The sequence below is a fragment of the Calidris pugnax genome, unplaced genomic scaffold, assembly GCF_001431845.1.
Source record: "Calidris pugnax isolate Ruff unplaced genomic scaffold, ASM143184v1 scaffold247, whole genome shotgun sequence".
In the NCBI taxonomy this organism is placed as follows: domain Eukaryota; kingdom Metazoa; phylum Chordata; class Aves; order Charadriiformes; family Scolopacidae; genus Calidris; species Calidris pugnax.
The window spans coordinates 1,848,709-1,874,206 of record NW_015090980.1 but is presented as its reverse complement, the minus strand read 5'-3'; the positions used below and the strand labels follow the sequence as shown (position 1 = coordinate 1,874,206).

The window sequence follows — 25,498 nt, the reverse complement described above, 5'->3', positions numbered from 1 at the left end:
AGGCTTCACGGTTTTATGGCAACCATCTCACGATGGGATTGCTCAGTTGGTCAGAGTCTACTGGCAGTAATATTTACATACTCACCCATCGGCTATTATTCCAGAAGATGCAGATCTTTTTAGTAGCTTCAGCTGAAATGGCTTGTACTGAAATGTATCAGACTAGAATCCAGTATTGCATCTCCAGCAGACCTCTAAGCGAAAAAGCACGTATAACTGTGTTGGAAAGATATCGAACAGTTGCCTGAAACACCGTTCCCAGCAGTGAAATCCTGAAGCTCTGTTTTGATGAATTTGGCAATTCAGAAAAAAACCCAGCATATAGAAGCTGCTCGTGCCCTTGGAAATCTAGGGATTTCCACGGCTGAGAGCTCGGTGTTCGAGTGCTGCAGAGCTGTGCTGCCTTTCAAACCCTTCACTGGTGAGTCAACTGTGTGTTTACTGCTGGCTTTGAGGGGGAGGTTCCTGACTGGGAGGACCAGAGAGACATTTCAGTAGCCTACTGATTTAGAAAGAAAAGGCCAAACTGCTCAGAAGTACAGGATGTTGAAAATCTGCAAGGAGAAGAATTAACGGGCGTTGTCCAGGTGAATCGGCGAGAGAGGTCCAGGATAAAATGTCTGAATGTGGAAGGGATTCTTACAGTCTGGGGACCAGAGAGTTCATGTGGCATATTCTTGGGTTTACCTTTATTTTTTTCCCCCCCTAGCACTGTTCCCTGAAATTCTGTGAAAATCTTTGTGGTCTCACAAAGAGCTGCTCAATTGAAAGTGGGGAACTGAGAATTGGAGTATTATGCAAAACGTTTTGCAGAGAAAAAGGAAGAACATGTAGATGAAAAGGAATAAGCAGCTACAGGGACTAGAGGAAATAAAGATTCTGAAAATATTTGGGGTGGAATCTAGGAACAATGGGGGAATGAGGGATTTAAAGTCAGTGAATCCTGACAATGTGTGTCCTAAATGAAGGACTCATTTTGGTGCGTTAAATGATGATTGCAACCTTGAAAATGACTTTATCAAGAAGAAATCAGTAAGAGAGAAGCTGTTGAAAAAGTGAGCAGGCAATCAGCAGGGTGTTAAGGAAATTAGGGAGTAATTATGCAAGTGACACTTTCTGCAATCTCTGAGAACTGAATTTGCAGTAGAGACCAGCACCACATGTGCTTAAAAACCATCTTCCATAAAACCAAAAATAATCTGAAGGCTTTCTGGTGAGTTTTATCCTCATGGCTGGTAGCAGGATGAAGCTGTATATGATGCCCTGCCCTACCAGAGGAAGTGTCCTCAGATCTAGTTGCCCTTGTTTCCCAAGCTCGCAGGCAGGGCTGGAAGAGCCCGCTGAGGAGCTGCTGGCTCCAGGGACTCTCCTGGGCTGACAGATGTGGCCACAGCTCTGCTCAGGAGGATGTGCACCCTGCCTTCTCTCCCTGCCTGGGCTCAGGGGCTCCTGAGAGAGACAAGGGCATTTCTAGCCTGCTCTCCTGCCACTGCCCATCTCTTGAGTGTGTGGTGTGATGGGTGACCTGCCTGGGAGAGGGAGCACCTCCATCTCAGAGGGACCAACAGTCCTAGTGGGACAGCCTTGATTTCCATTTCTCTGTCTTTCTCACTTGTGTTTCCTCACATGCCTTAAAGAAGGTGCGAACCTTCTCCTGGACATGTGGAATGGGCAATATTCCATGGTGTGAATAGACCTGGAGGAGATTCCTTCCACCTGAGGTTGCAACACTGTGCTCTGGGTGCACGCACCAGCCCTCAGCAGGGTCCAGGAACGGCTCAGCTTTCTGAGAGGCGATGGCAAGTCCACATGGGAAAGCAATGCTGGAACAGATCGGGGGCAGAAAGGAAACCCCTGAAGTGTTCAGCAGGTACAGGTCTGGTGGGAAAGGACAGCCTTGATCCACCAAAGGCAGTCTGCCAAAAGGGAGGTGGTGGAACCTGAACTTACAGGGCAGAATCTGTGGTCTCCAGCTTTCCCTGCTGTGTTTTTTCGTAGGGGTTAAAGGATTATTGTTGTACCGGTGCTGAGTGGTGATTCCCTCCCATGAACTCTTCCCTCCTACTTCACATATTCCCTAGCATCTCCCTCACATTCTGCACAGCAATTTATGCATGGGTGTATCGTGACTGCTGAATAATGACTCTGGGAACTTGTTTTCTCATGTTCATGGTTTGCTCTGGGAGCTCTCACATGACTAGGCTACTGGGTCAGAGTACCTGGGAAGCTTCTGACTCACCAGAGATCCCCAAAATAGCTTGGGGCCGTTTACAGCTCCCTGACATCTGTCTGTACCATCCAGCAATGGGCCAGAAGAGCGACTGCTCTCCTGGGACTTGAGAGACATGGGTCTGCGTCTCATTATTGTCACCAAGTCTCATATTGTGGTATCGGGAAATACAGACTGCGTGGTCTGGCAGCGCCTCCAGTGACATGAGGTGGCTCAGGGGTTTGTACATTTGTGGCTGGGCTTGCATCCTGCATGCCCAGGTATGGTGTGTCGTCCACAGCAGATGAGAACCACCAGAAATCCTTTCTACTCACTGCTCTTATGGACTGCTCCGGGCAGGAGCTGGGGAACTTTCACCTACGACTTCATTTCACCCTTAGATCATCTGCATTTCAGTGAAGCTTAAGGATGTATTAGGCTCCTGAGATGTCTCCAAAGTGTGATGCCTGGAGCTGAAAGCAGTGAGTCTTTGTTGGCAGCAGAGCTCCTCTGCTGCTGCCACACAGGTGCTTGAGGCCAGCCCCACCAAGGACTGGCTGCAGAGCCACTGGCCTTGCCACGTACTGGCATATTTCTCTGGAGGAAACCCAGGCTTTCATGAGTGACATGAAGACTAACCCAAGTATGACAATTCTTTCCCCTGGCTGGCATTTTTCCTTGTGTCCTTCCTGAAGTAGCTGCCTCGAGGCCAGCCTGGTGGTGGCTGGTATGAAGGAGGCTGTCCCCCTGCCCCTTGCCAGCACGTGGACAAAAGCAGGTTAAAGCAGGTTCCCTCTCGTGCTCTGCTTACTGTGGCTCTGCTCTTCCTGGGAGGTGGCAAAGCCTCTTCTGCCTCATTCCTCTGGAGCTTCGTAGCCCCGTGCTAGAGCAGGGCACAGGCAGTTTCCCGTCCACTTCCATGGCAAAGCTCCAGCTAACTGAACTGGGGGACCTTCTCCCCCTTTCACCCTGTTTCACTTGCAAAACCTTTAACCCCTTTCTTTGCCTCTGAGTGACCTGCGTGTGCTGGGCACGTTTCGTCATTTCCCCCCTTGTCTCAACAGGGAACTCTTACGATCGGTGGCAAAGAAGTGACCCTTGAGTACACCCCGTGCCCAGAGTTTTGGCGCTGCAAACGTGTAAGTATGGAATCCGAGAGCTGTGGTGTGCTTCCCCTGCTGGCTCTCACGGCACTGGCAGCAGAGAGGAGGGTTAGAGATCTGCTCAGTGGCTGGAGATCCTTAAGAGTAATATCTGTCCTGTTACTTCAGTTTTGCCTCTTCTAAACTTGGGTGGGTTTCCCTGCCTTGTCTTTGGTACCCCCTATGAGCACACGTTGCTTTGGTACAAGTAGAAGTGTTTTATGCACAAAGCAGTTTCATCCCTATGCAGTGATTCCCTTTTCATGTGTGGGGAAAGCAGTTAAGCCTTTCTCCTTCAAAACCAAAACGAAACTGTGATTCTGCCGACCCAAATGGAACAGGCTTTCGCTCTGCTCCACGTGTGTAACTTCAGGTCTTCACTGCCCAGGTAACCAGGGTTTTCACCGGCGTAACCCTGCAAACCACCCCTCTGTCTCACGCAGGAACCTGCCATCTGGATTTGAGGGCAGTAAATGCAGCAGGGAAGGAAGCACAGGAGTGAGTCCAAGTACAAATGGGGACTGGCCCATTTCTGGGGAGACCCCAGGGTCAGTTTTATTCCCGTGCCCTTCCCAGCTTCTCCTGGAACAGGCAATTTTGGGGGGGAGTGCTAGAGCCAAGGGCATCCCCACTGACCAAGAGGTTGCAGCAGGGCGAGAAGGGATCCGTTCTTGTTAGTCCCACCTTGGCCACTGGGTCACACTGGGCTACAAAGACCCTCATCCGGGCTAATTGGATGCACCCCAGTTGCCAGCAGAGCTGTTGCTCGGTGCCTCATCTGTGCTCGCAACGCTCCAGAGATCAGGTAGAGACAGCAGTTCCAGCTCGTGGTTTCACAACAGCTCTCGGTGCAACGAGAAGCAGCTGGAGCATATGTCCCTGCTGATGCTGCACACACATGGCCTGAAAGAGCTTTCTGGTGCCCCAGAGCATTTGCAGGGCTTTAGTTAGAGAAAAAAAAAAAACCAAAGTGTGAAAGAGAAGCAATGTATTTACAAAGAGCTTGAACAGGAAGTTAGGAATGCTGTGTTGGGAGAGAGCTGTGAAGATGAGACACTTGGCTCTTTCCACGTTGGCTCTGGGTGGGAGAACCATCTGAGCTTGTGCAGTTCTGCCTCTTGCTTTGCAGACACCTCTTCATTCACTCTCCCTGTGCAACAAATTGCATTAGTATCTGAAGTTTAGCTCAGAGAAGGACTCTGTCAGTGCTTCAGGAGTGAGTTGAGATTAGAGAATGCAAAGGATCCTTAGGAACAACAGGCTGGCCAGCAGTGTGGGGCCTGGCATGGTTCCCTTCCATTCCAGCCACGGCTCCCGCTGCCGTTGCCCATCCTGTCTCTCAGGCTCTCCCTGTCACTTTTCCCTGGCTGTTACTTCTGAAAGCACTGCAGGGTCTGGCCTTCTGGCCTAGGTTGTAGCCACTACCTTCAAAACATGACTTCCTCATGCTGTCCATCTTCCGTTGCAGTGTAAGGTGTGTACTGTGGGCTACAGATCTTCCTGCTCCTATTGCAAGCTCCCAAGAGATGGTGAGTATATCTGGTCCCCTCTGCTTGGTGGGTTAAAAGTTTCATCTGCCCTGGCAAGTAAGTTCTCTTCTGGCTTCCCTGTGGCATCCCTCTTGGTGGGCTAGCTGAGCACTGTGTAGGAGGGTTATTAATTGGGCTTCATTTAGACCCTTTTCCCTGTCCACACTGAAGATGTTGCATGCAGACGGGTTGCTACCAAGCTCTCTGTTCTTGTGAGGTTTGGTGGGGAGGGGTCTTCCTGCACAAGGGCTTCCCTTCCTTTTGCTTTGGCTTGTCCTTCATCCACAGAATTACAGGCTGTGTGTCCTCTAGTGCTGCTGGCCATAGGTGAGGTGGCTTCCCCTCAGCCCACCTTCCTTGGGAGATGCAGCTGCATGTTTTTAGTGTTACTCTTTGGATGCTCTTGGATTAGAGGTGAATCCAGGACTTGAATTGCTGACCTCACCTTGCTGACTGTAAGAAGTTGCGTGGAGAGGAGTTCTGCTTCTCCAGGAGCTTCTCCTCATCCTTCCAACACCTTTGCTTTTTTTGGGTGGGAGAGTGTGAGAGCCAAAACACGCTCCCTTGGTTTCTTTGGAACGAGCAGGTATTCCAGGCACTCTGTAAGCTTTGACTGGCTCTTTGAGCAGACTTCGGATGGTTTGCATTTCTTACCCGCACACTCCAGACAGAAGGGCATTAAAATAACTGCTGATGCAGAACTTGGTATTTACTGAAGCACTGTCCCCACGGTGGTGCATTCCTTGCACTGTGGCTCCTCCATCGGCCTTATGAAGGCAAAATTTGCGTAGCTGGCCCAACACAACTGTGGACTGTAATAAAACTGCTGAGGAGCAAATTAAACAGGGCCTCTAAGACGCTGTGAAATTGGATTGTGGTGCGTGCTTCTGCTGTCCTGGTGGTGTTGATTGTGAGAACATGTGCGATAAGGTAACCCCTCTATGACTGTCCTTTAATTGCTGGGTGAAACAAAACAACCCTCCAGGCATGTACAGGCATTACTGCAGCTTTGCATGAGTTCTTGTGTGCTTTGTGACCAATGGTCTTGAAAAATGGACGTTAATATGCCTCTCTTACAGGGAGCAGAGCAGGCCCAGAGTCCAGAGGTGGTTCTGAGGGAGAAGAGGCATCAGCTGAGCAAGAATTCAGTAAGAGAATTGCTCTCCCCAGCTCCGGGGCTGTGCTCGTGTCTGTGTGATTTGCACGGGCCGTTGTCACAGCTGCACGTGCAGACTGGCTTCGTATGCAAATTTTCCATGAGGTTCTGCTGGTGAAGCGTAGCCAAAACCCTGCCTGCTGCAAACTGCAGACAAATTCATATGAGCCTCTCCCAGAGGAGCTGTGCTGCCAGCCAGGCAAGGCAGCGAGCAGCTTTCCCAACATCTACCTGCACAACTGGCGTGTGCTGTGCCGTGCTGCTCGCTGCCCAAACAGAACGGGAGCGGGGAGGTGCTCTGGGGGGACATGAAAGAGTGGAGCTTCACTGTGCCAAGTGTTGCACTCTCGTTTCTTTCTCTTTGTGGGAAGAAGCTTCAGCAGCAGGCACAGGGCTGGTGATGTCTGACTTCGCAGCCCTACAGCTTTGGCTTCCCTTTCCAGCACCTTTAGAAGCTCAGGTGTGGATTTCTTTTGAAGTGAAGCCAGATGCTTCAGAGCGCAGCAGCTTGATGGGATTTATCTTCTCTGTATTGCATAGCTAGGCTGGGGGCAGGGTGTTTCCACGCAATATCTGCCTCATCTGTGATACGTAGGCACATGATAAAATCAGTGAATGTATTATGGTGCATCTCACTTGGTGATCACAGGGGTCTGCACCCAGTTTTCCTCCTGCACAGAGACTGGGTGGCAGTTACTGGTTAATATTGCTCAGCTATGGGTGTTCAAGAATACATCAGGCATAGTAAGGGTTTCACTGCCAAGTAGATTGTCCTGGACATGGGTGGAACATGTTCAAAACCATCCCTGATTCACGTTTGTCCAGGCAAGAGCCAGTCCTAAAAGCAGCCAGAAAAGCCCTTGTCTCTGACAGGAAGGATAATGGAAGGATGAGCAGTACCTAGCTAGCCTGTGTCTGCAGAGGACAGCTTAAAATATGGAATATACAAATATACACAATATGGAATATATTAAAGGCACAACAGGTGCCTTTAGTAAGGGGCATTGCAGCGATGGCCAGAAAATAGCAGAAGAAAAATACAGGCTGAAACACTGTATATGGAACCAGTCTGTTTCTCCTCTCTAACAGCAGAGACAAAGCTCGAGAAACCTGAGCAAGAGTTATCAGGACAACCAGGATCTCCCAAGCAGCCTCTGCAGCCCTCGGTTCCTGCTCCGCAGCAGGAGTGCCAGCCTCAAGAACAGGAGCCAAGGAAGAGGGATGAAGGGAGAGAGCGGCGACCCTCACAGGAGAAGAGAAGGGACATGGACCGGCACCAGGAGCTGCCTTCCCAGAGAGAAGCTGAGGAAACCACACCACAGGATGGTGGAGGAAGCAGAAGTGAGTGGCACAGGGCCCAGTTTTGGATTCCTCTTGCTTGCACTCCATGAGGCCATCTGCAGAAAGGGCAGCATTTCACTGAAACCTCTGGAGGCTGTTTCCGTGTTGTGCAAATTGTGACATCAAGTAATGATGGGCTGTACAGCTTCAAAGGTGCTGGCAAATTGCCTTTCGGAAAGTTAATTCGGGGCAAGCTTGCTTCAGGATGTTACAGTTAGCACAGCAGCAGAAGTCTCTTTGGCCAGAAGTTACCCTGGGCTGAGATCCTCTGAGGAGAGCCCTACATTCTGCTCTGTTTTCCGGGAAGGAAGGGTTAGCAATTGGAGGCAGTAGTCTGAGCATCTTGCAAAGAGGAGAAGAAAAAAAAAAAAAGCAATGGCTTCCAGACTCACCTGCAAGAAGCCCTGCTGTTGCTTTGAATCATAGAATCATAGAATGGTCAGAGTTGGAAGGGACCTTAGAGATCATCGAGTTCCAACGCCCCTGCCCTGGGCAGGGACACCTCCCACCAGACCAGTGGGTTTAGCTTTACTTGTGCTGTCACAATAAGCTTGGATCTGAATTATCTTTTTTAACTACCTTTTCTTTCCTGGCCACCTTCCTCGTTGTGCTTCGCAGCGATTATGCTGAAGCGCATTACCCGGTTCACCCCACCAGAGGTGATCGTGGGGCTGCTGGCCCCCTACGTGCGTCTCTCCACATCCAGCGTGCGCATCATGAAGAACAAGGCTGGGCGGATGGGGCAGACCTATGGCTTCATCGAACTGGATTCACACGCTGTAAGTAGCTTTCTGCTTTCCCGTGCTCCCCCTGTTGGCATCTGTAGTCTGTAGAAGTGGAGAAATCACAGAAATCTAAGAAATCACTGTATTTCTGAGGTAGCTGTCCTGGACTAAGTCCTCTCTTCTGCTGTCTGGCTGGGCACAGGGAATACCTGATACAGATACTGCTCTCTGGCTTTAGGAGCCAGTCTCTTGTCACAAGCTGTGATGCTTAAGTGAATTTCTTGCCTCAGTATGTTTCTTTGTAGACCCTCCTAAGTTTGAACACCTCTTGCACATATATGATGTTTGCAGGTAACTTGAATTCAATGGTTTCTTTCTGCAGAAGGCAAGAATCTTAATTAACAGCAGTCCCATGTTGGAGGGTTCACGTTTTCTGGTTCTGGGTGACTCCATAGCTGTGCTATGGTATTAAATCTGGAGGGAGTTCACCAAAACTCTTCAGGGCAGCAGCAGCTTATTGCAGTCCCTTGCTGGCTGCTGAAAAGGGTCATAAGACAAGCAGAGAACCTGCATTTAGCCTTTTTTTCACATCCTAAATACCTTTCACTGTTATTTAGACGGAAATGTTGTGTTTCCTGTTCTACTATGATCATCGCATAAGCAGAAAGCCTTCTTTTCAGGCAGGCTGGATTTGGGAAACAGGCTTATTTTTCCTTCTCATGGATGTGGAATTCTCCTTTCCTTTTACAGGAGGCACTGAGGTTGCTCAAGATACTGCAGAATCTGGATCCCCCTATCTGCATTGATGGACGTACGGTGGAAGTGAATCTTGCCACAGGGAGGAGAAGGTACAGATGGATGAGGCAGTAGGGTTGTCCTTTGGGTGATGTGCTGCAACGCTGGAGCTGTGTTGTCAGACCAAGTGCTTAAAGGTTGGCACATGAATTAGCACAGATGTTTCTACAACCTAAAAATATTTTGGATTGCTTAAGGCATCGGATCTAGAAAAAGCTTCAGTGGCTGAGCAGTGTGGGAATAATCATCATATTGCTTGGCCTGTTGTTGTTGTCCAGCCATCAAATCCCACTGTGAGGGAATTAATGGGTTCGGCTTTTAAAAAAGCAGTTGGAGAGATTCATCTTGGTGGACAACAGCAGAGTCTCTCTGCAAAGTCTCTTTGTCTCCTGGGATGGACCAGTGAAGATGGTCTTTCTGCCTTCATTGGTCCTGCTGATAATTTTGAGTATACTGAGGTTAACGTGAAGCCAGGCTGACATTAACGTGTGACCTTTATCTCACCAGGAATGACTATGGGGATCATGGTGACAATTCCTACTATGGCCAGGTAGGTCTGCACAGCTTCCCTGCAGATCACCAGAAAGGGAGGGAGCGCTGGGGCTGATAGGCCTGACTTTGTTTGGCTTTTTCCCTTCGGGCTGCTGAGAGTTCGACGTGTTTGAAGATGGGATGATGATGCCCAAGTGTGCTCTTTGCTGCTGCTGTGCCCACAGGACTGTGTTTACAATGTGCACAGACGTGCAAGTCGGAGTGAAGATGCTGCTTGAGGGAGTTCTGGGCTGGATTACTCTATACCACGCTTTTACAGAGTGACTTAATTGATGACTGAGAGTGAATCTTCTCTAGTGCTTGTTACTAGACTACAGGGCTCCCCAGGGCCATACTGAATGGGCTGGAGGCTTCGATATGGATTGCCAGGAGCACCTCATTTAAAGATTCATGGAAGCTACAGAGGTCTCGTGCTTTGCAGCACTGTCCCTTGCTCTGCAGAGGAAAACCTATGTCTGCTTGTGCTCTATTTAGGGTAGCTAAATGAGCTGTCTTCCTGAAATTTGGGCCTTTGAGAGGGAGGAGAAGCAATATGATGTTTGTCAGAGAGTCTCTGATCTGTTTATGTTGTTCCCTTACTCCAGGGCAGAAGAGGCATGAGGGACAGGAGGGGCAACGAATCACAGAGACGCACCAGAGCACAGTGTAAGTTAAACTCTGCCTCACTCCTACTGTGGAGACTTTTCTTCCTTAAAAGGGCACTGACATGTAGAAATCAGCCCAAAAATATTTTTAAAGGCTAAGAGTAGGTTTGTTTGCTACACCCACTTCTGAATTCCTTTGCCAACTTTGTTTAGTCACATTTTCCTCTCTGGTGATGTGCTTCTCCCTACTCTTACTGTGCAAAACTACATGCAGATAAAGGAAACTTACTGCATGCTTTCCCTTGTTGTGGTAAGCTGAGGAGATAAAATCAGCCTGGCAATTACTAGATGAGACAAGAAAATACACCGCGCAGCAGTGCCAGGAGCTGGAAGAAGAACGCTCCTGATTGTTTTTCTAACTTCTATGTGGTACCACTGAGCTCTGACTAAGGACACTTTGGAAATGAGAAGCATTCTTCGTGTTATTGGCCTCCCCTTAAGGCCTTTGGCTTTTCCTGTAGAAACAGTTTGCTCCCCTGTCTGGTCGGGAGCTCTCATGTACCCACGGGGCAGCGGAAGGAAGGGATGTGGGGAGCGTCATCACTTTAAACAGGAGGCCGTTTGAAAGAGCACAGCTCTTCCTTGTTCACTGGGGTGGGTGGACACAGAGCCTGGTCTTCATTACCCCATTCTTAGGGAAATTACTGTATTTCGTGTCTTTGTCTGGTCCAGCAGTTGTGGTCTGGTGATCTCAGCACAGTCCCTGTAAATGTGTTTTGATGTGGAAGTTTTGCCAGAGCCCTAAAACAAGAGAATTGTGAAAACCTGTCTCCCTTCTTACTCTTTAAAGAAAAGAAGATCTAGGTCGAGTGGTGTGAGGATACTCATACCTCTCTGGCCAGGAGAGAAAAGTTACTCTTTCCCACTCTTGCTCCTTTCACCAGTGTAATATTCGCCTGTGATTTTGTAGTAAAAGGCAAGTTCTGCCTTTGGAAGATTCTGGTGTTAACTCTTGTCTCTCTGTTTCAGCTCCGTCAGATGTGTCCACATACATCTATGATCCTGAAACTGGGAATTACTATGATCCCATAGCTGGGACGTACTACGACCCCAGGACCCAGGTGAGTGCGTGGGGAGGAAGCTTTACACCCCATACATTCTTACAAACTGCCCTTCTCTGGAGAGAGTTTGCAGCTGGATCCTGAAGACAGGCTGGCGTAGGACAGTACAGAGGGGTTTGTTTCTCTCCCTCAGTCCTCTGACCTGTATAAAAGGGAAGCATGTTCCAAAATATTGACTTAATGAGGAGCTAGGAACCCATTAACTGTTCTTTGGACCAGTTACTGCTTCTTTGGCTTCCAAAGCCCTGCCTTTGGAGGATTTTGGTCTCCTCTTCATTGAGCAGACTTATGGGTAGAGCATCCGTGCTAGATTTTACTGAAGACATGTGATATGTGACTCTCTGTGTTAAAAGATGGGCAACAGAGCTCTGTTTTCATTGGTGGTCTCTTTGCTCCTGACCCCAGCCAGCAATGGTTACAAGGATGCCAAAAAAGAGTCATCAGCAGAGGTTCTCTGGGACTACCATCTTGTTTTCATGATACTTGAGATGTCCATGTTCTGGGTGAGCAGGGTAGTGCCTGGCTGTGGAGGATTGTCTTCTGCTCTAGTGAAGTTCTGAAGCCTTTGCCCTCAGCTATCTGAGGCTCTGCAGTTCCTTCTTACTGTGCTGGTCTCCCCAGCCAAGTGAGGACAATTAGCCCAGTAAGAAGATTGCAGGGGTTTAGCTAAGTCTGTTCCAAATGCCTCTTTCAGAGGGAGGTGACGATAGACCGAGAAGCCTGCTCATCACCGACGGAGAGCAGAAGGCGGCGGCACGGGAGCCAAGAGCGGACAAATGAAAGGAAGGAGCCACACAGCAGGGACAGCAGGGACAAAAAGGAGAAAGGGAAGAGCACTTCTGCTAAGGTAAATCCCTCCAGGTGTCAGAACGATCAGAGATCTGAGGCCAGGAGGCTGAGGTAAGAGAGGTTAGAAAAGAGAGAGTAATTTGTAGAGGATTGGAAGAGGGAGGGACAGCGAGAGAAAGCGATGAGACACATGGGGTCAGCAGCAGGCCAGGAACATAGTTGTTTTCTGGCCAGGTGGGAGTAAGTTCCTGAAATTTTTCTCTTCTGACATTAAGTGAGGGCTTCTCATCCCTTCTATATGGTAAAGGATTCGGGAACATCCAGGTAACTGAGACACGTTTCACTCACTGCTGAAAGCGCCCAGTGACTGTAACAGAGCCAACAGAAAAATAGCAGAGATGTTTAAACACAGCAAGTCAGATAATAACGGAGACTCAGCTCTTCCCTAACCACAGTTCCTGCCCCCTCCAAGCATCACAGGCAGGAAAATGAGGCAAGAAGGCTGCAAAGGTGAACCGAGATGAAATGCAGATAGGAATCTGCGTAGGACATCCTCTGCAGTCCCTCCCAGAGCCCCAGTCCTGGGGCAGTGCCCTTCAGTGCTGCTCCCAGTGAGCAAACGCTGTCTCTGAGCTCCCCAAAGTGATGTTTGAGCATGAGTGCTGGGAGCAGGGTCTTCCACAACAGTGCTGGCCCCAAGGAATGCCAGGAGAGTGGAAACTTTGTTTTCCACTTTGCCTGTTAGCATGGATATGCTCTGTGGCACAACCAGCCCTGGGCATTTGGGACCTGAGGAGTGTAATTGTCGCTGATGTTAGTACCAGGCTAGCCAAGGAGTCTCGTCTGCTGTGGAGGTTGCCTGCTTTCATGGGTATTGACCTGGGAGAAGTACGGTGCTGTCTGAATGGAGGGTGAAATAATCTCCAGGAGAAATCCTGCCATCATTTTTCCTGGCTGCGTGGTTTCCGTGGATGCTCAGAAGCAGCTTCCTGGCTGCTGTGTGCACTGTCTGACCCTGGTGCTGATGGTGGCCTAATGCACACTCTTGGGTTTTTCAGAATGAGCCTGGAGAGGAGAGGTTCTTTGCAGAAGATGTCTTCAAAAAGCCATTGCCTCCCTCTGTGAAAAAGGATGAGAGTGCAGGCCTGGTAAGATGTTGCGTTGCACTTTTCTTCCTCGGTCAAGTGTGAGTAGCTAATGAACTGCTAAACTAGAGCGTGGCCAGGGCTTCAGACCAGTTCTCTGCAAAACATGTAGATGTGAAGCTTCTCCCCAGCCTACTCTTTGTGCTGTGAGCACACAACTGAGCATCACAGGCTCATCCTGCTGCAGTGCTGGGGAACTGCGGTCTCAGTGTAAGGAAGATCCTGAAGACACCAGCAAGCTGGTTGAACCTGGCCGTGTGCTGTGCCACAGACACAGCAGAGAAAGCTGGTGGTGTCATCCTTTCCCCTCCCGACCTATAGTACTTGTGCTTTGTCTCACCTCTCAGGGAAGCAGGGCTGTAACTCTTCCTGGAGCGGTGGGTTTCTCCGTGCCCATCCTGGCTGCAGGGATGGCTTTGCACCTGGTCTCCATGTCCTTTGTGCACACACAGAGGTGTCCAAATGTCACCTGGCCCTGCCCCAGCTCCGTCACTGGTGTGAGGCTGTGGCTGCCTCAGTCGGCACCCCAGTCCAGCAGAGAGTGAGAGTGGAGCGGGCTGGGACAGCAGGGTGAGCTGCTGCAGCTGTCCCCAAAACCAAGGGCCTAGCTCTGGGAGAGCTACGAATTCCCCAGAATGGGAATGTCTCCCACCTAAACCACCATCTCATTTCTGCCCTCTGCCTGGTTTCCTTGGAGGCCTGTTCAAATGGGTGCTTAGCTGTTGGGTGCACCGAGTCCATGCTGTGGCCGTCTTAACACCTTATCTTCATTGTTTCAGAATGAGGCTGGAGAGGAGAAGTTCTCTGCAGAAGACGTCTTTAAAAAACCATTGCCTCCCTCTGTGAAAAAGGACGAGAGCGCAGCCCCAGTAAGTGGCTCCGTAGGATTGGGATTTGCCTTGTTTGAGTCTGGGTGCAGGGCTCGAGATGCTCTGACTGTGACCTTGGATGGCAGAGGTGCCAGCTTCTCGTGCCAGGAGGAGGTATCATTGGAGATGGAATGGTGAAGGCCATTTGTTTTATAACCCTGAGCTTGTTTGTGGGCTTCTAGCATGGGGAAATTTTAATATCTGCATTTAAGCTGTGAGTCCTCAGTCAGAAAACTCTTCCAGCCACCTCTGGACTGAGGAAGGTCAAACCTCACCCCATCTCCATTGCTGGAGGAAGTGACTGATAGCGACTCCCTGCTGAATAGTCGCTGCTTGGGTCAGCTTCTGTTTGGGAAAGCCTGGCACCAAAGCACGGCCTGTCTAAAGAACAGGAGGATGTCCACCCTGTGGTGTTTAAATCCTGGCCATCCAGCTCCTTCCCATTCCCTGCCCGTGCTGCTGGGATGCTGCTCCCTGGCTCTCGGGCTTGAAGGGAGATGGAAATCCCAGGGAGGTTAGTTGGGGAAGCAGAGCCCCGCAGGCTTGGTGCTACAGACTGTCACACTTCTCTACCTCTTCCCTCAGCCCAAGGTGGTGAACCCCCTGATAGGACTTCTAGGAGAGTATGGAGGAGACAGCGACAACGAAGAGGAGGAGGAAGAGGAGGAGCAGCCACAGGTGCAGTGGCTGCCGCCCCCTCCCCACCCACCGGCACCGCGCGAGGAGCAGCCGAGGAAGGCCAAGGCCAGCGACGACAAGCTGACCGACTGGAACAAGCTGGCCTGCTTGCTCTGCAGGAGGCAGTTCCCCAACAAAGAAGTGCTCATCAAGCACCAGCAGCTTTCCAACCTGCACAAGGTGGGGAGGAGCTGGGGGCTGCCAGGTGCCTTCCGCTCAGCGGGGGAAAACGGGTGGGAAGAGCCGTGCTGAATGTGACACGGCAGTGGGCAAAGCTCCCGTCAGAGCGCTGCTGGGAGCGTCGTGTGAGCTGCTTGGTGCTGCCATGGCAGTGCTGCAACGTCAAGGTGGGAGTTTTTAAGCCATAGCAAGATAGCTCAGGCTCGGGGAGAGTGGGGTGCTGGCACACACCAGTGTGAGAGCAGTGAGAACTTAGCACATGCCTCCCCGTCTTCCGGGCTGCCTTTGAGTTCTTGCTTCTAGGCGGGCCAAACCACACGCAGGTTAAAATAGGACTGGTTGCCTTCCTTAGTGTGGAGAGCATGGCTCCTGGCCTCTGTAGGGGAGCAGATGGTCTGGCTGCAAGTCCTGCTTTACCTCTACTTATAGGTGGAGCAAGTGACCCTGACAACTTGTACCCTCTGCTGACACTGGCTTCTGTTTTCTTCCTTCCAGCAAAACCTGGAGATACATATGAAGATCAAACGATCTGAGCAGGAACTGGCATATTTGGAAAAGAGAGAGCGTGAGGTGGGTCTGTGATGGTCGGCAGACTTGTGGTGGTGGTCCTGCGTTAGTAGGATGTTGGACCCAGGCAGACTCTCCACTTACGGACCTGTGTCTGCAGCCTGGGCATCAGATGCCTCCCAGAGAGTCTTTGAACTGTGGGCACACTATGTATTTGGACCTGTAGGTAGTGCTGTGACTTCTAAGAGAAGGTTTCCTTCCTCCCAGAAGGGTCTGTGTGTGGTTCTGTTACCCTGAAAGCCAGTGTTGGGCTTCTGGGTGTGTGGGACCCAAATTTCCATCTAAAATGGATGCAGTGTGTGAGCTGCTGCCTGGCCAGGAGTGGGAGAGCTGTAACTGCCTGCTTTTCAGAAGGTAGCAGAGCTACCTGGGGCTGTAGCTGGAAGGCTGCAACCACGGGTCTGGGTCAACCCAACAGATGGCATCAGGACAGAATAAATGGATTGTGGGTCCTAGAAACATCCAGGGTTCATGGGTCCCCACCTGGCTGCAGAGCAGCCTCCTCTGGAGTGTTGAATGCTTCATAGCTCCCATATTTACTTTCTGCTTTCTGTTATGAAGGGGAGATACAAAGACAAAGGAAATGATCGGAGAGAGAAATTCCAGCAGATGGATTCACCAGAGAGGAAACGACTCAGATACGACCGAGACTCAGAGAGGTAACGGCTGCTCTTGGTCAGATGTCTCTGGGGCTGCTGATGCCAGGGTGGCACATGGTGCTGCTGGCCCGCCGAGGCCAGAATTGACCGGTGTAACAGCCAGACAGACTGACATTCCTGTGGGTAGAGTTCCCCACAGCGTGAACCTGTTGTGCTGCAGGACTTCTCCGAGAGGGCAGGAGTGCCACGGGTGTGCAGTGCAGGGTGGAAATCGGGGTTTAGGGGAAAGCTGGATGGGTGAGGTGGGGGTTTGGGTGTGCCCGGCTGGGCACGGGGAGCAGAACGCAGCCCGTTGCCATCCACCTCATCCTTCAGGCACTTGCTGTCCTCCTGTCCTGGCATCTAGCCATCGAGAGAAAGAGCAAAGCTGTGTTTCATCTGTTCCACTGACTCAGAGGAACACAAGGAGCTGTTTCCATCTCGCTCAAGAGTAGGTGGAGGAAGAAAGTGCGTGCTGTGCGGAGCTCTCCAAAGGCCTGCCTGCTGCAGGCTCGCGTGTTCCAGTGGGCTGAGGAACTGCTAGGCATGTGTTGGAGACAACACTGGTTATGTGCCTGTTCCCTTCTGGTACAGCACCTCAGAAGGAGACCTTTCCTCCGTGTCTTGCAGTTTAAAAATCCCCATCTTCTCCTTCCTCTGTTTTCCTGGAATAGCTGCAGATAAACTAAAGCAGTTTGTATGCAGCCTCATCAGCAGCCCGAAAGTAGAACTCGCCTGAAAGAAGCTATTTTTGTGCTCAGCAGTTTACAAAACTATGGGTTTTGGTTAATGGTCTTGGATGAGTAATGACCAGGATGGGGAAAGGGTGTCTGAATCAACACTGTGTCTGTCGAGCTCAATGACCACAGCCCTGGGAGAAAAGAAAGATCTAACAGAGCAGGGGGGGTTAGGCTTCACTTTCTAGCCATTGCTAAAATTCAGGTTAAGAAATGCAAACACAGAATGCTCCTGGCTTGCTTGTACTGTAAATATTTTGGAGTCTGAGCTCATTTCCTGTGCCCTGATGTATTTTCCCCCGAGGTGGGACAAGGAGTTAGGCGGTCAAAGGTGCCTGAGCCCTGCACACGGAATCCACAGGGCTGCTTTCCTTGGACGGTGCGTTTCTTGCAAGCAGCTTGGGTATCCCTCAGGAGAGGCTGGAATGTCAACGCACGTGCTGTTAGCGGAGCTGAAAATCCCTGGCTGTGGGTTGGAAGCGTTGCAGAACCGGAGGATTGATTCTCTCTCTTTTGCAGTGACTATGACCCGAGGATTGACAGCACCAACAAAGGGAACCGAATGTTGCAGTCCACGGGGTGGAAGAAAGGCTTCGGCCACAACCAGCAGGGCACGGCGTCGCCCCTGGAGGTGAGTCCTCCCTTCCTTTCAAAACACATCACCGGTCCTGCAGCAGGTAATGTCTCCCAAGGCAGCTGGAGGGAGTTTCCAGCCGGAATAGAGTCAGACTGCAAGTCTCGGCGCCCACTTGATGGAATAATACGTGTGTGCTAATTAACTTTGCAGGCTGGGAGGGGCTGCAAGTATGTTGGCAGTGGAAAAAGGTTAGAATTTATATGGATCTGGAAGGGTTGAGAATAGAATAACTGAGTAGGGAGGGTGTGAGCGTCTCATTAATTAATACCTGCCCAAAGCCAGGCTGGGGTTTGAGCAGGTCACCAGCTCACAGCTCTTGCAGCTACATGAGCTGGGACAAAAGGTGAAGCTCCTCCTGGGCCAAAGCCACAGGGCACATGGCACTGTTTGTCTGCTCTGCTTCTGAGGCTCTCACTGCCCCCCTGGACTCTGGACTTTGGAGGAGAGTACCAGGGTACACATGTGGTCTGATGAGGAGCAGAGTCTCCATCAGCAAAGGGCATCAGGGAGAGGCAGGGCTGGGTAGGTCAGCCTTCTGGGACAGGGTGGACCTTAATTTGCTGCAGAGGGTCTATCTGACGAGCAGCCCAGGGGCAGGTGGGCAGTGCCATGCCCTCGTGATGGCAGGGTTGTGTCCCATCTGCCCTGGTGTCGGTGCATCGCCGAGGGGCGGGCGACTCAGCGCAGCTCACCTTGCGACATGGGGCTTGCGGTCGAGTCTGTCACTTGAAGGCAAATATTTGAGGCTTGGTGATGTGTGTTTGCTCGAGCCCACACACAGGAGGAGAGGTTCCCTCCTCAGGGCAGACAGCAGGAACCCGAGCTTCCTGTGGCCATAAAACGGGCTTTGTCGAAGAGCTGACTCCAACGATGTGCTCTGTGGGGGTCTGACCTCTAATCAGGGCTCCCCTGGGCTGGACTGGATGGGAGAGCTGATTGCAAAGGACAGCCCTGGTACAATTCCTATCAAGGCCTCCCAAAAAAGCCCTGGAGATGTGTTTGGTTTTTTTTCCCCCCACTTCCAAGCCATGCAAAGCCGTGTGCCCGCTTCAAGCCCCCACAGGACTTTGATCTCTCAGCCTAATTGATCACATCTCTGGTATTCAGATAAGTCAGACTTCAAAGCAAGAGAACCTTTCAGCCCTGGGCCTGCTCTCCTGGGCTAACTCTGGGAGGGTATAACTGAACAATTCAGACACCGGCTGCAAAAGCCAGGCGTTAAAAACCGGTTGAAATTCAAAATTAGCTACCGGAGCCCAGGGGAACTCTGCTAGAGGAGGGAACAGCTGAGCTTGTGCAAACACAGGCTGGCTGCAGACTGCTCCCCGGGGGCTCTCTGGCTGGCACCTTCCTTTGCTGTTTCCATCCTCACTCACTCATGGCCACCTCTCCTCTGCCAGCGCTGTCCCTTCTGGCCGCCCGCTCCCGGTGGTCTCCACGGCCGATCCCTGTGGTTGGATTCTCACCGGGCATCTGCCGGCTGCAAAAGGCTGGTAGTTTCTCCTGAACAGCTTTTCACAGAATCACATGGGGTTGGAAGGGACCTCTGGAGATCATCTAGTGCAGGTCCACCCAGAGCAGGTTGCACAGGAACGTGTCCAGGTGGAGTTTGAATGTCTTCAGAGAAGGAGACTCCACCGCTTCCCTGGGCAGCCTTTTCCAGGGCTCTGCCACCCTCAAAGTAAAGAGTTCCTTCTGATGTTTAGGTGGAACTTCTTATATTCAAGTTTGTGCCCAGTCTGTCACTTGAAGGCAAATATTTGAGGCTTGGTGATGTGTGTTTGCTCGAGCCCACACACAGGAGGAGAGGTTCCCTCCTCAGGGCAGACAGCAGGAACCCGAGCTTCCTGTGGCCATAAAACGGGCTTTGTCGAAGAGCTGACTCCAACGATGTGCTCTGTGGGGGTCTGACCTCTAATCAGGGCTCCCCTGGGCTGGACTGGATGGGAGAGCTGATTGCAAAGGACAGCCCTGGTACAATTCCTATCAAGGCCTCCCAAAAAAGCCCTGGAGATGTGTTTGGTTTTTTTTCCCCCCACTTCCAAGCCATGCAAAGCCGTGTGCCCGCTTCAAGCCCCCACAGGACTTTGATCTCTCAGCCTAATTGATCACATCTCTGGTATTCAGATAAGTCAGACTTCAAAGCAAGAGAACCTTTCAGCCCTGGGCCTGCTCTCCTGGGCTAACTCTGGGAGGGTATAACTGAACAATTCAGACACCGGCTGCAAAAGCCAGGCGTTAAAAACCGGTTGAAATTCAAAATTAGCTACCGGAGCCCAGGGGAACTCTGCTAGAGGAGGGAACAGCTGAGCTTGTGCAAACACAGGCTGGCTGCAGACTGCTCCCCGGGGGCTCTCTGGCTGGCACCTTCCTTTGCTGTTTCCATCCTCACTCACTCATGGCCACCTCTCCTCTGCCAGCGCTGTCCCTTCTGGCCGCCCGCTCCCGGTGGTCTCCACGGCCGATCCCTGTGGTTGGATTCTCACCGGGCATCTGCCGGCTGTGGTTTTGTTGCTCGCAAAAGGCTGGTAGTTTCTCCTGAACAGCTTTTCACAGAATCACATGGGGTTGGAAGGGACCTCTGGAGATCATCTAGTGCAGGTCCACCCAGAGCAGGTTGCACAGGAACGTGTCCAGGTGGAGTTTGAATGTCTTCAGAGAAGGAGACTCCACCGCTTCCCTGGGCAGCCTTTTCCAGGGCTCTGCCACCCTCAAAGTAAAGAGTTCCTTCTGATGTTTAGGTGGAACTTCTTATATTCAAGTTTGTGCCCGTTTCCTCTTGTCCTGTCCCTGGGCACCCATCTTCCTGACACCCATCCTTTAAGTATTTATAAGCATTGATCAGATGCTTTTGGAGGAACGCGGTGCACTTGATTTCCCTCCTCTCCGCCATCCCCAGGGGAGCAGTCAGCTGTCCTGAAGCAGCCCCGGGGGAAGCTTTTTCTTTCCTGGCGAGGAGGAGAAATCACTAACATGATTTCTGTGTCTCTTTTCAGGCAGAGAATCGGAAGAAGGGCCCTGGGCTGGGTGCCCCGGGGAAGCCCAGCAAGAGACAGTCCAACGAGACCTACCGCGACGCCGTCCGGAGGGTGATGTTTGCCCGCTATAAGGAACTGGAGTGAATGGTGGAGAAAACCCCAACCCTCTCTCTCCCTTCTCTGTCTCTGTCTCTCTCCGTGTCATGTTCTCTTGGGGGTTTGGCCTATTTTTTTTTCTTTTTTTTGTTTTTTTTTTTGGAATTGTTACAGGTTTTGCTGCTAGAGGTTTTTTTTAATAAAACTGAAAATTTGTCAGTGCTTGTCTCTTGCCTAAAATGGCATGTTTTAAAAGCATGTGATGCTTTAGAACAGAGTCCCATCGTGTCTTGCTGTCTGCTGATGAGGTCCCTGGGGCTCGTGGCCATGTCGGTGGGGCTGGGACATGGGACAGGTTGTCCTGCAGTGCCTTCCCTGCTAGCTCAGGTGCTACTGGTGCCCTGTACTTGTGGGTCTGGATGTGACCTGGCAGCAGGAGACAGCCCCGAGGCCTGGGAGGAATTCAGGAGCAGGAACAACCTGTGTGGGATTCATCCTGACTGTTGGTAAGGACAACTGGGTTCAATTAATAGCAACAGTGTAATGGCCAAAGGTGGTCTAATTAGTGCTGAGTGTCATCTGGGCTTCCCAACCAGGGCAGAGCCTTTTCTTTCCCACCACAGAGCATGAGGAAGGCTAGATCTGGTGGAAGTGGTGGTGGAGACCATCGTGGTGGACATGGCCATGCTGGTCCAGTGTGTAGTGGCACACAAGGGGCTGTGTTTGTCAGAGGAAAAGCCACCTGGGGACCAGAGGCAGCTCCTGGACAGGGACATGTAACAGGGCAGTTTGGCCAAAGCACAATGGGAGCTCATGTGTGTGTGTGACCATGGCAGGGACCGTGGGTGACAAGGCTGAGCATGGCCTGTACGGATAAGGACGATGCTGATGGTGGTGGCCGGTGGGAGCAGACAATGTGCCAGATGGACAGGAGGGTGGTGATGGAGCTGTGGTGGCTGGCACCCACCGCGGCATTCCTGATTGCCCAGCAGAGAGCAGGCCCCACCTGCTCTCTGGATAGACAGGATATCTATCCTTCAGATATCCCAAAGGAGGGAAAACCTGAGACATGAGAAAACCGGAGACATGAGGAAACCAAAGACATCAAGATGTGGAGCTGAAGGGCCACCTGACAACTTCTACAGGGACCAAAAGGCCTGTCCAAGCTGCATTTCCTTGTCTCCAACACAAAGAAGCTGGGGGAGGCTTGCTGTCTGGCACCCCAGTGCTTGGTGCTGCGCGTGGAGGTGGGGAGGACCATGGCGGTGCTGGTGAGTAGGTGGGTGTGAGGGGAGGGGATGTGTGTGCCATGGGCAACCGTGTCGTTTAGAAAGGGTTTGTAGCAGCCCCCTCCTGCCCCTCAATCCTGTGCACACCAGGGGAGAGGAACTGCTCAAGAAACTTGCTTTAGAGAAAACCACGTGGAAGTTTGGATGGAGGAAGGGTCCCTCTAATGCTTGTGTGTTGAAACAAAGACACTGGGGGACCACATGCACAACCGGCAGCCAAGGAGCAGCTTGTCTTGGTCTGTAGATTGGGAGGGTCTGGGTAATGGTGATAATGGTGCTTTTAATGGGCATATGGGTGATGACAGTGACCCACAGGAACCCGATAGCTCTGTTACACTGGAAATAGTGAGGAATTATCCCAAACTAGAGCCTGAGCGAATAATGTGAAATCCGAAGGCATAGCAACCCTTCACGCTCCTCTTCTAGTGATCTCCAGATGAGGGTGAAGAAGTTGGAAAAACGTACAGAAGGAGGCCCTGCCTGGTCTGGAGATCTGCAGCCTGGGCAGCAGGTCCCCACGGGAGTCCTGGGTGCACGGGGAGGGTGATGGGCTCCGGGGGATGAGCTCTCTTGAAGGGAGCAATCGTGGAGGCACAAGGTCTGGAGGAGCGAGCTGCTGCTCTCCAGCCTGGAATTATTCACAGGGAAGGTGGGACAGAAGGGTGACTGCGATGGGAGGTGATTTTCAGTGGCGCTGGAGGGAAGCAGGGAATTTGGGAGTGGATCAGGAGCTGCTGCACAGGCTGTACCGGGCACCCACTCGTGCCCAAATCCAGCACCCACGGAGCATCGTTCCCCAAGGAGGTCGGAGGGAGCCTTCACCACCACCAGCTGCAGCAGCCCTTCCTCTGGTTTTATTAATTTGCTAAGTGGGTGCATCCATCTTGGTGAAAACCTGTTAACGACTGACGGTACGTAATTAATTAGGAGATAATCAAACAGGCAAATGTAAGAGCAGCTTCCTTGGGACAGATGGACCTTCGCTAAATAATGTATGTTCCTTGGCTTAGCTCTGCCTTCGCTCACTTGCTCGTAGCCAGCGTGATGTGCGGGTGTGAAAGGAGAAGCAACACAGCACTTTCCTGGTGGGCCAACTGCCAGGGCTCAAGTCGGGGACAAGAGAGGAGCAGGAACAGACTGCAGTGAAAAGAGGAAAAAAAAAAAAATTAATAAAGAAAATTCTAATTGCAGGGTGCGTCTGTCTCCAATCAAGAGAAATCCTTTTTCTCTCCATGGAGGTAGATCTACCTCCCGTTAGTTATATTAACCCAGGGAAATACTAGATGTGTTGGCTCCCATTATTTTAAGGATCATGGTGAATGATGATGGGTAATTGGGAATATTGCTCATGGCTGAAGGTGCTGGAACAATTCCACGTTACTCACAGAAACGTGGGGTCTCAAGGGGACGTGCTGGGTGTGACTTGAAAACCCCGCTCACCCGGGCTGCAGGGAGGATCCCAGTCCCAGCGCGTGGAAAAACAAGGTGGTCCCTGCCTTTGATACTGGCTTCATTCCTCCTCCCCGAGGTAACACCCCGGGTGCCTCTGTGTGTTCCCCGAGGCCGTGTGTGTGTATATGAGGTCTGTACATACATACACACGTAGGCGTGATGCCTGCTCATGTTGTGCATCAGCTGGGGGACACCCAGCATTAGGGAACCTGGAGGAACCCTCCACCAGGGTTGGAGTGAGGTGACCAGAACAAGGTCATTAACAAACTGGGATGGATAAATAGAGTAAGAAGTTAAAAGCATTGAAAAGAAGTACCAAGCCAGAAAACATCATATTCTTTTAGGAAAACAGCAGCATAGAGGTGATGTAGAAACTCTATTTACCATTGGTACGGTGGTTTCTATGTTTTTAATGTTTTTGAAGGCCAGTCACCAAAAGCTACCGCCTTTAGATCTTGTAATTATTTTCTGTTTCAAAGATTTTTCAGTGCTGTTGCCATGTACTTCCCGTTGCCTTGCATGCCATCCTGTGGTGATGGGTATGACTGAAGATTACAATTTATTTTCAAATCCTTGGAAGGTCCCGACGAGAGCATTGGAACAGATCGCAAGGTAAGTCCTGTGGTGGAGCAGCTGGTTGGCACAGAGACACTGGTCACAGGAGGAGGACTGGGCTGAGCTGGTACAAATGGAAGCGTGTGTGCAAGGAGGCAGGGGGAGAAGAGGCAGAACAAGGTTTTGAAGGGATGGCCTGTATGGGTTAGGAAGGACACTGCTCCTGGGACACAGTTGCTGGCAGCATTGATGTTTTTAGGAACAAGCAACTGGAACCATGAACTGCATGTTGGCCAGTCTGGGGGGAACCAAAGGGGAGGTGAGGTCCACCACCAAGACAGTGGGAGGCCTAGGCAGGGTGCTTCTACTTGGAGACCCCTGCCCAGGGAGGTGTCCAGTTGAGTTCCATCAGCCACAAGGGCTGGTGTGTAGGAGGCTGATTCCAACATCGGAGCAAGAGCCACTTGTTCCCCCCCCCACCCTCTGCCAATGAAAAGCAAGTAGATAGTCTTTGATTTCCAATATTTATTCATGTTACTATTGATACAACAGTGATTCAGGACCTTGTGAGTGGAACATATTGATGTAAAGAGATGGAGCTGAGCTTTCCAGAAGGAAGAAAACAGCAAGGTGGGATGAGGGAAGAATTTTTAAGGGGGAGGGAGAGAAAGAAACCAGTGAACGTGCTTCCCTCCGCAGCAGTAGCCTCCTTCAAGGAGACAAGATGTGCAACTGGAAGGAGGATGGTGCTGGGGGCTGCGGCTGCCCCTCTTGGCTCCAGCAGAGCCAGGAAAACCTCTTCCCTGGGGTGGCAGAGGGAAGCTGTCCTTCTGCAAGGTGGGAGCAACATTTCTGGTCTGGGATGAATAACATAAGTGCTGCTTTATCTCAGTCATGGCTCTTTCCAGAGGCCATTCCAAAGAGCAGCTCTGGAGTGTGTGAAGGTGGCCCAAAAAGGCAGTCGAAGGGTGGGCACAGGATGAAGGACCTCTCCTCCTGCAACATGGACCTGGGAGAACAAAATACACGTTACTGGGATAGTGCAGAGACTGAGAGCAGAGGTGGTCACATCTCCCTGGTCAGATAGATCCATTTGGGGGACTGTGAAATCCTCTACACAGTTTGAAATAGAAAAATATCCCATCTCTGCAGCCCAGGCACACCCACTCCACCAACAGTGGGATTAAACTCCAAGTTTTCCCTCCAAAACAGGCAAAACCTGATGCTCCATGACTGGGGTTGGTACCACTCAGCTGTCAGTGAACTTAAAAAAAAAAAAAAACAAACCCAACCCCCAGGGATTTCTTGCCAAATATAACAAGTTCAGCTACTGCTGGTCATGACTTGTGCAGGTACAGCTGGACTTGGCACTGAGACAAGGCTGTGCCAGGACACCCCCAAAAGCACCAGGACACCAGCAACCAGAAGACAAGTGGGCTACAGTTCTTCTGCTGGTAAAATCTTCAGGAGTAAATACATCACAATTAGACATTTTTCTTCAAATCTTTCAATCAAATCCACAGGCCCTCTCTTCATCTGAAATGAAAGAACAGGAATAAAAATCTGTACACGCCTCCAGTTAAATACGGGAAGATGCTCAATGAGCATCGTGAACAATTTAACTCATTTAATGTTTTAATAGTTATGGGAGTTTAATGTTCGGAGGAGGCTGTTACATTAAAGTAGGGGCATGGTTTGAGTAAGTTAAGTATTTCTGCATTTATCCATACCCAT

General features: G+C 51.0%; 1 protein-coding gene across 1 annotated transcript in view; it reads left to right on the top strand.

Annotated features, from left to right (window-relative positions):
• The window catches only part of RBM6 (RNA binding motif protein 6), a 60,087-nt gene extending 39,402 nt beyond the window's left edge, over positions 1–20,685 (top strand). The window contains exons 7-23 of the mRNA XM_014953535.1: positions 3,274–3,348; positions 4,820–4,880; positions 5,960–6,028; positions 7,126–7,377; positions 7,996–8,156; positions 8,853–8,950; positions 9,405–9,447; positions 10,034–10,094; positions 11,063–11,154; positions 11,849–12,001; positions 13,002–13,091; positions 13,868–13,957; positions 14,543–14,815; positions 15,311–15,385; positions 15,944–16,041; positions 17,277–17,388; positions 20,391–20,685. Of these exons, the coding sequence (XP_014809021.1) occupies positions 3,274–3,348; positions 4,820–4,880; positions 5,960–6,028; positions 7,126–7,377; positions 7,996–8,156; positions 8,853–8,950; positions 9,405–9,447; positions 10,034–10,094; positions 11,063–11,154; positions 11,849–12,001; positions 13,002–13,091; positions 13,868–13,957; positions 14,543–14,815; positions 15,311–15,385; positions 15,944–16,041; positions 17,277–17,388; positions 20,391–20,516 (1,929 nt within the window). The 3' untranslated portion in view covers positions 20,517–20,685. The remainder of the gene's footprint in view (positions 1–3,273; positions 3,349–4,819; positions 4,881–5,959; positions 6,029–7,125; positions 7,378–7,995; positions 8,157–8,852; positions 8,951–9,404; positions 9,448–10,033; positions 10,095–11,062; positions 11,155–11,848; positions 12,002–13,001; positions 13,092–13,867; positions 13,958–14,542; positions 14,816–15,310; positions 15,386–15,943; positions 16,042–17,276; positions 17,389–20,390) is intronic.
• The last annotated feature ends 4,813 nt before the right edge of the window (positions 20,686–25,498 follow it).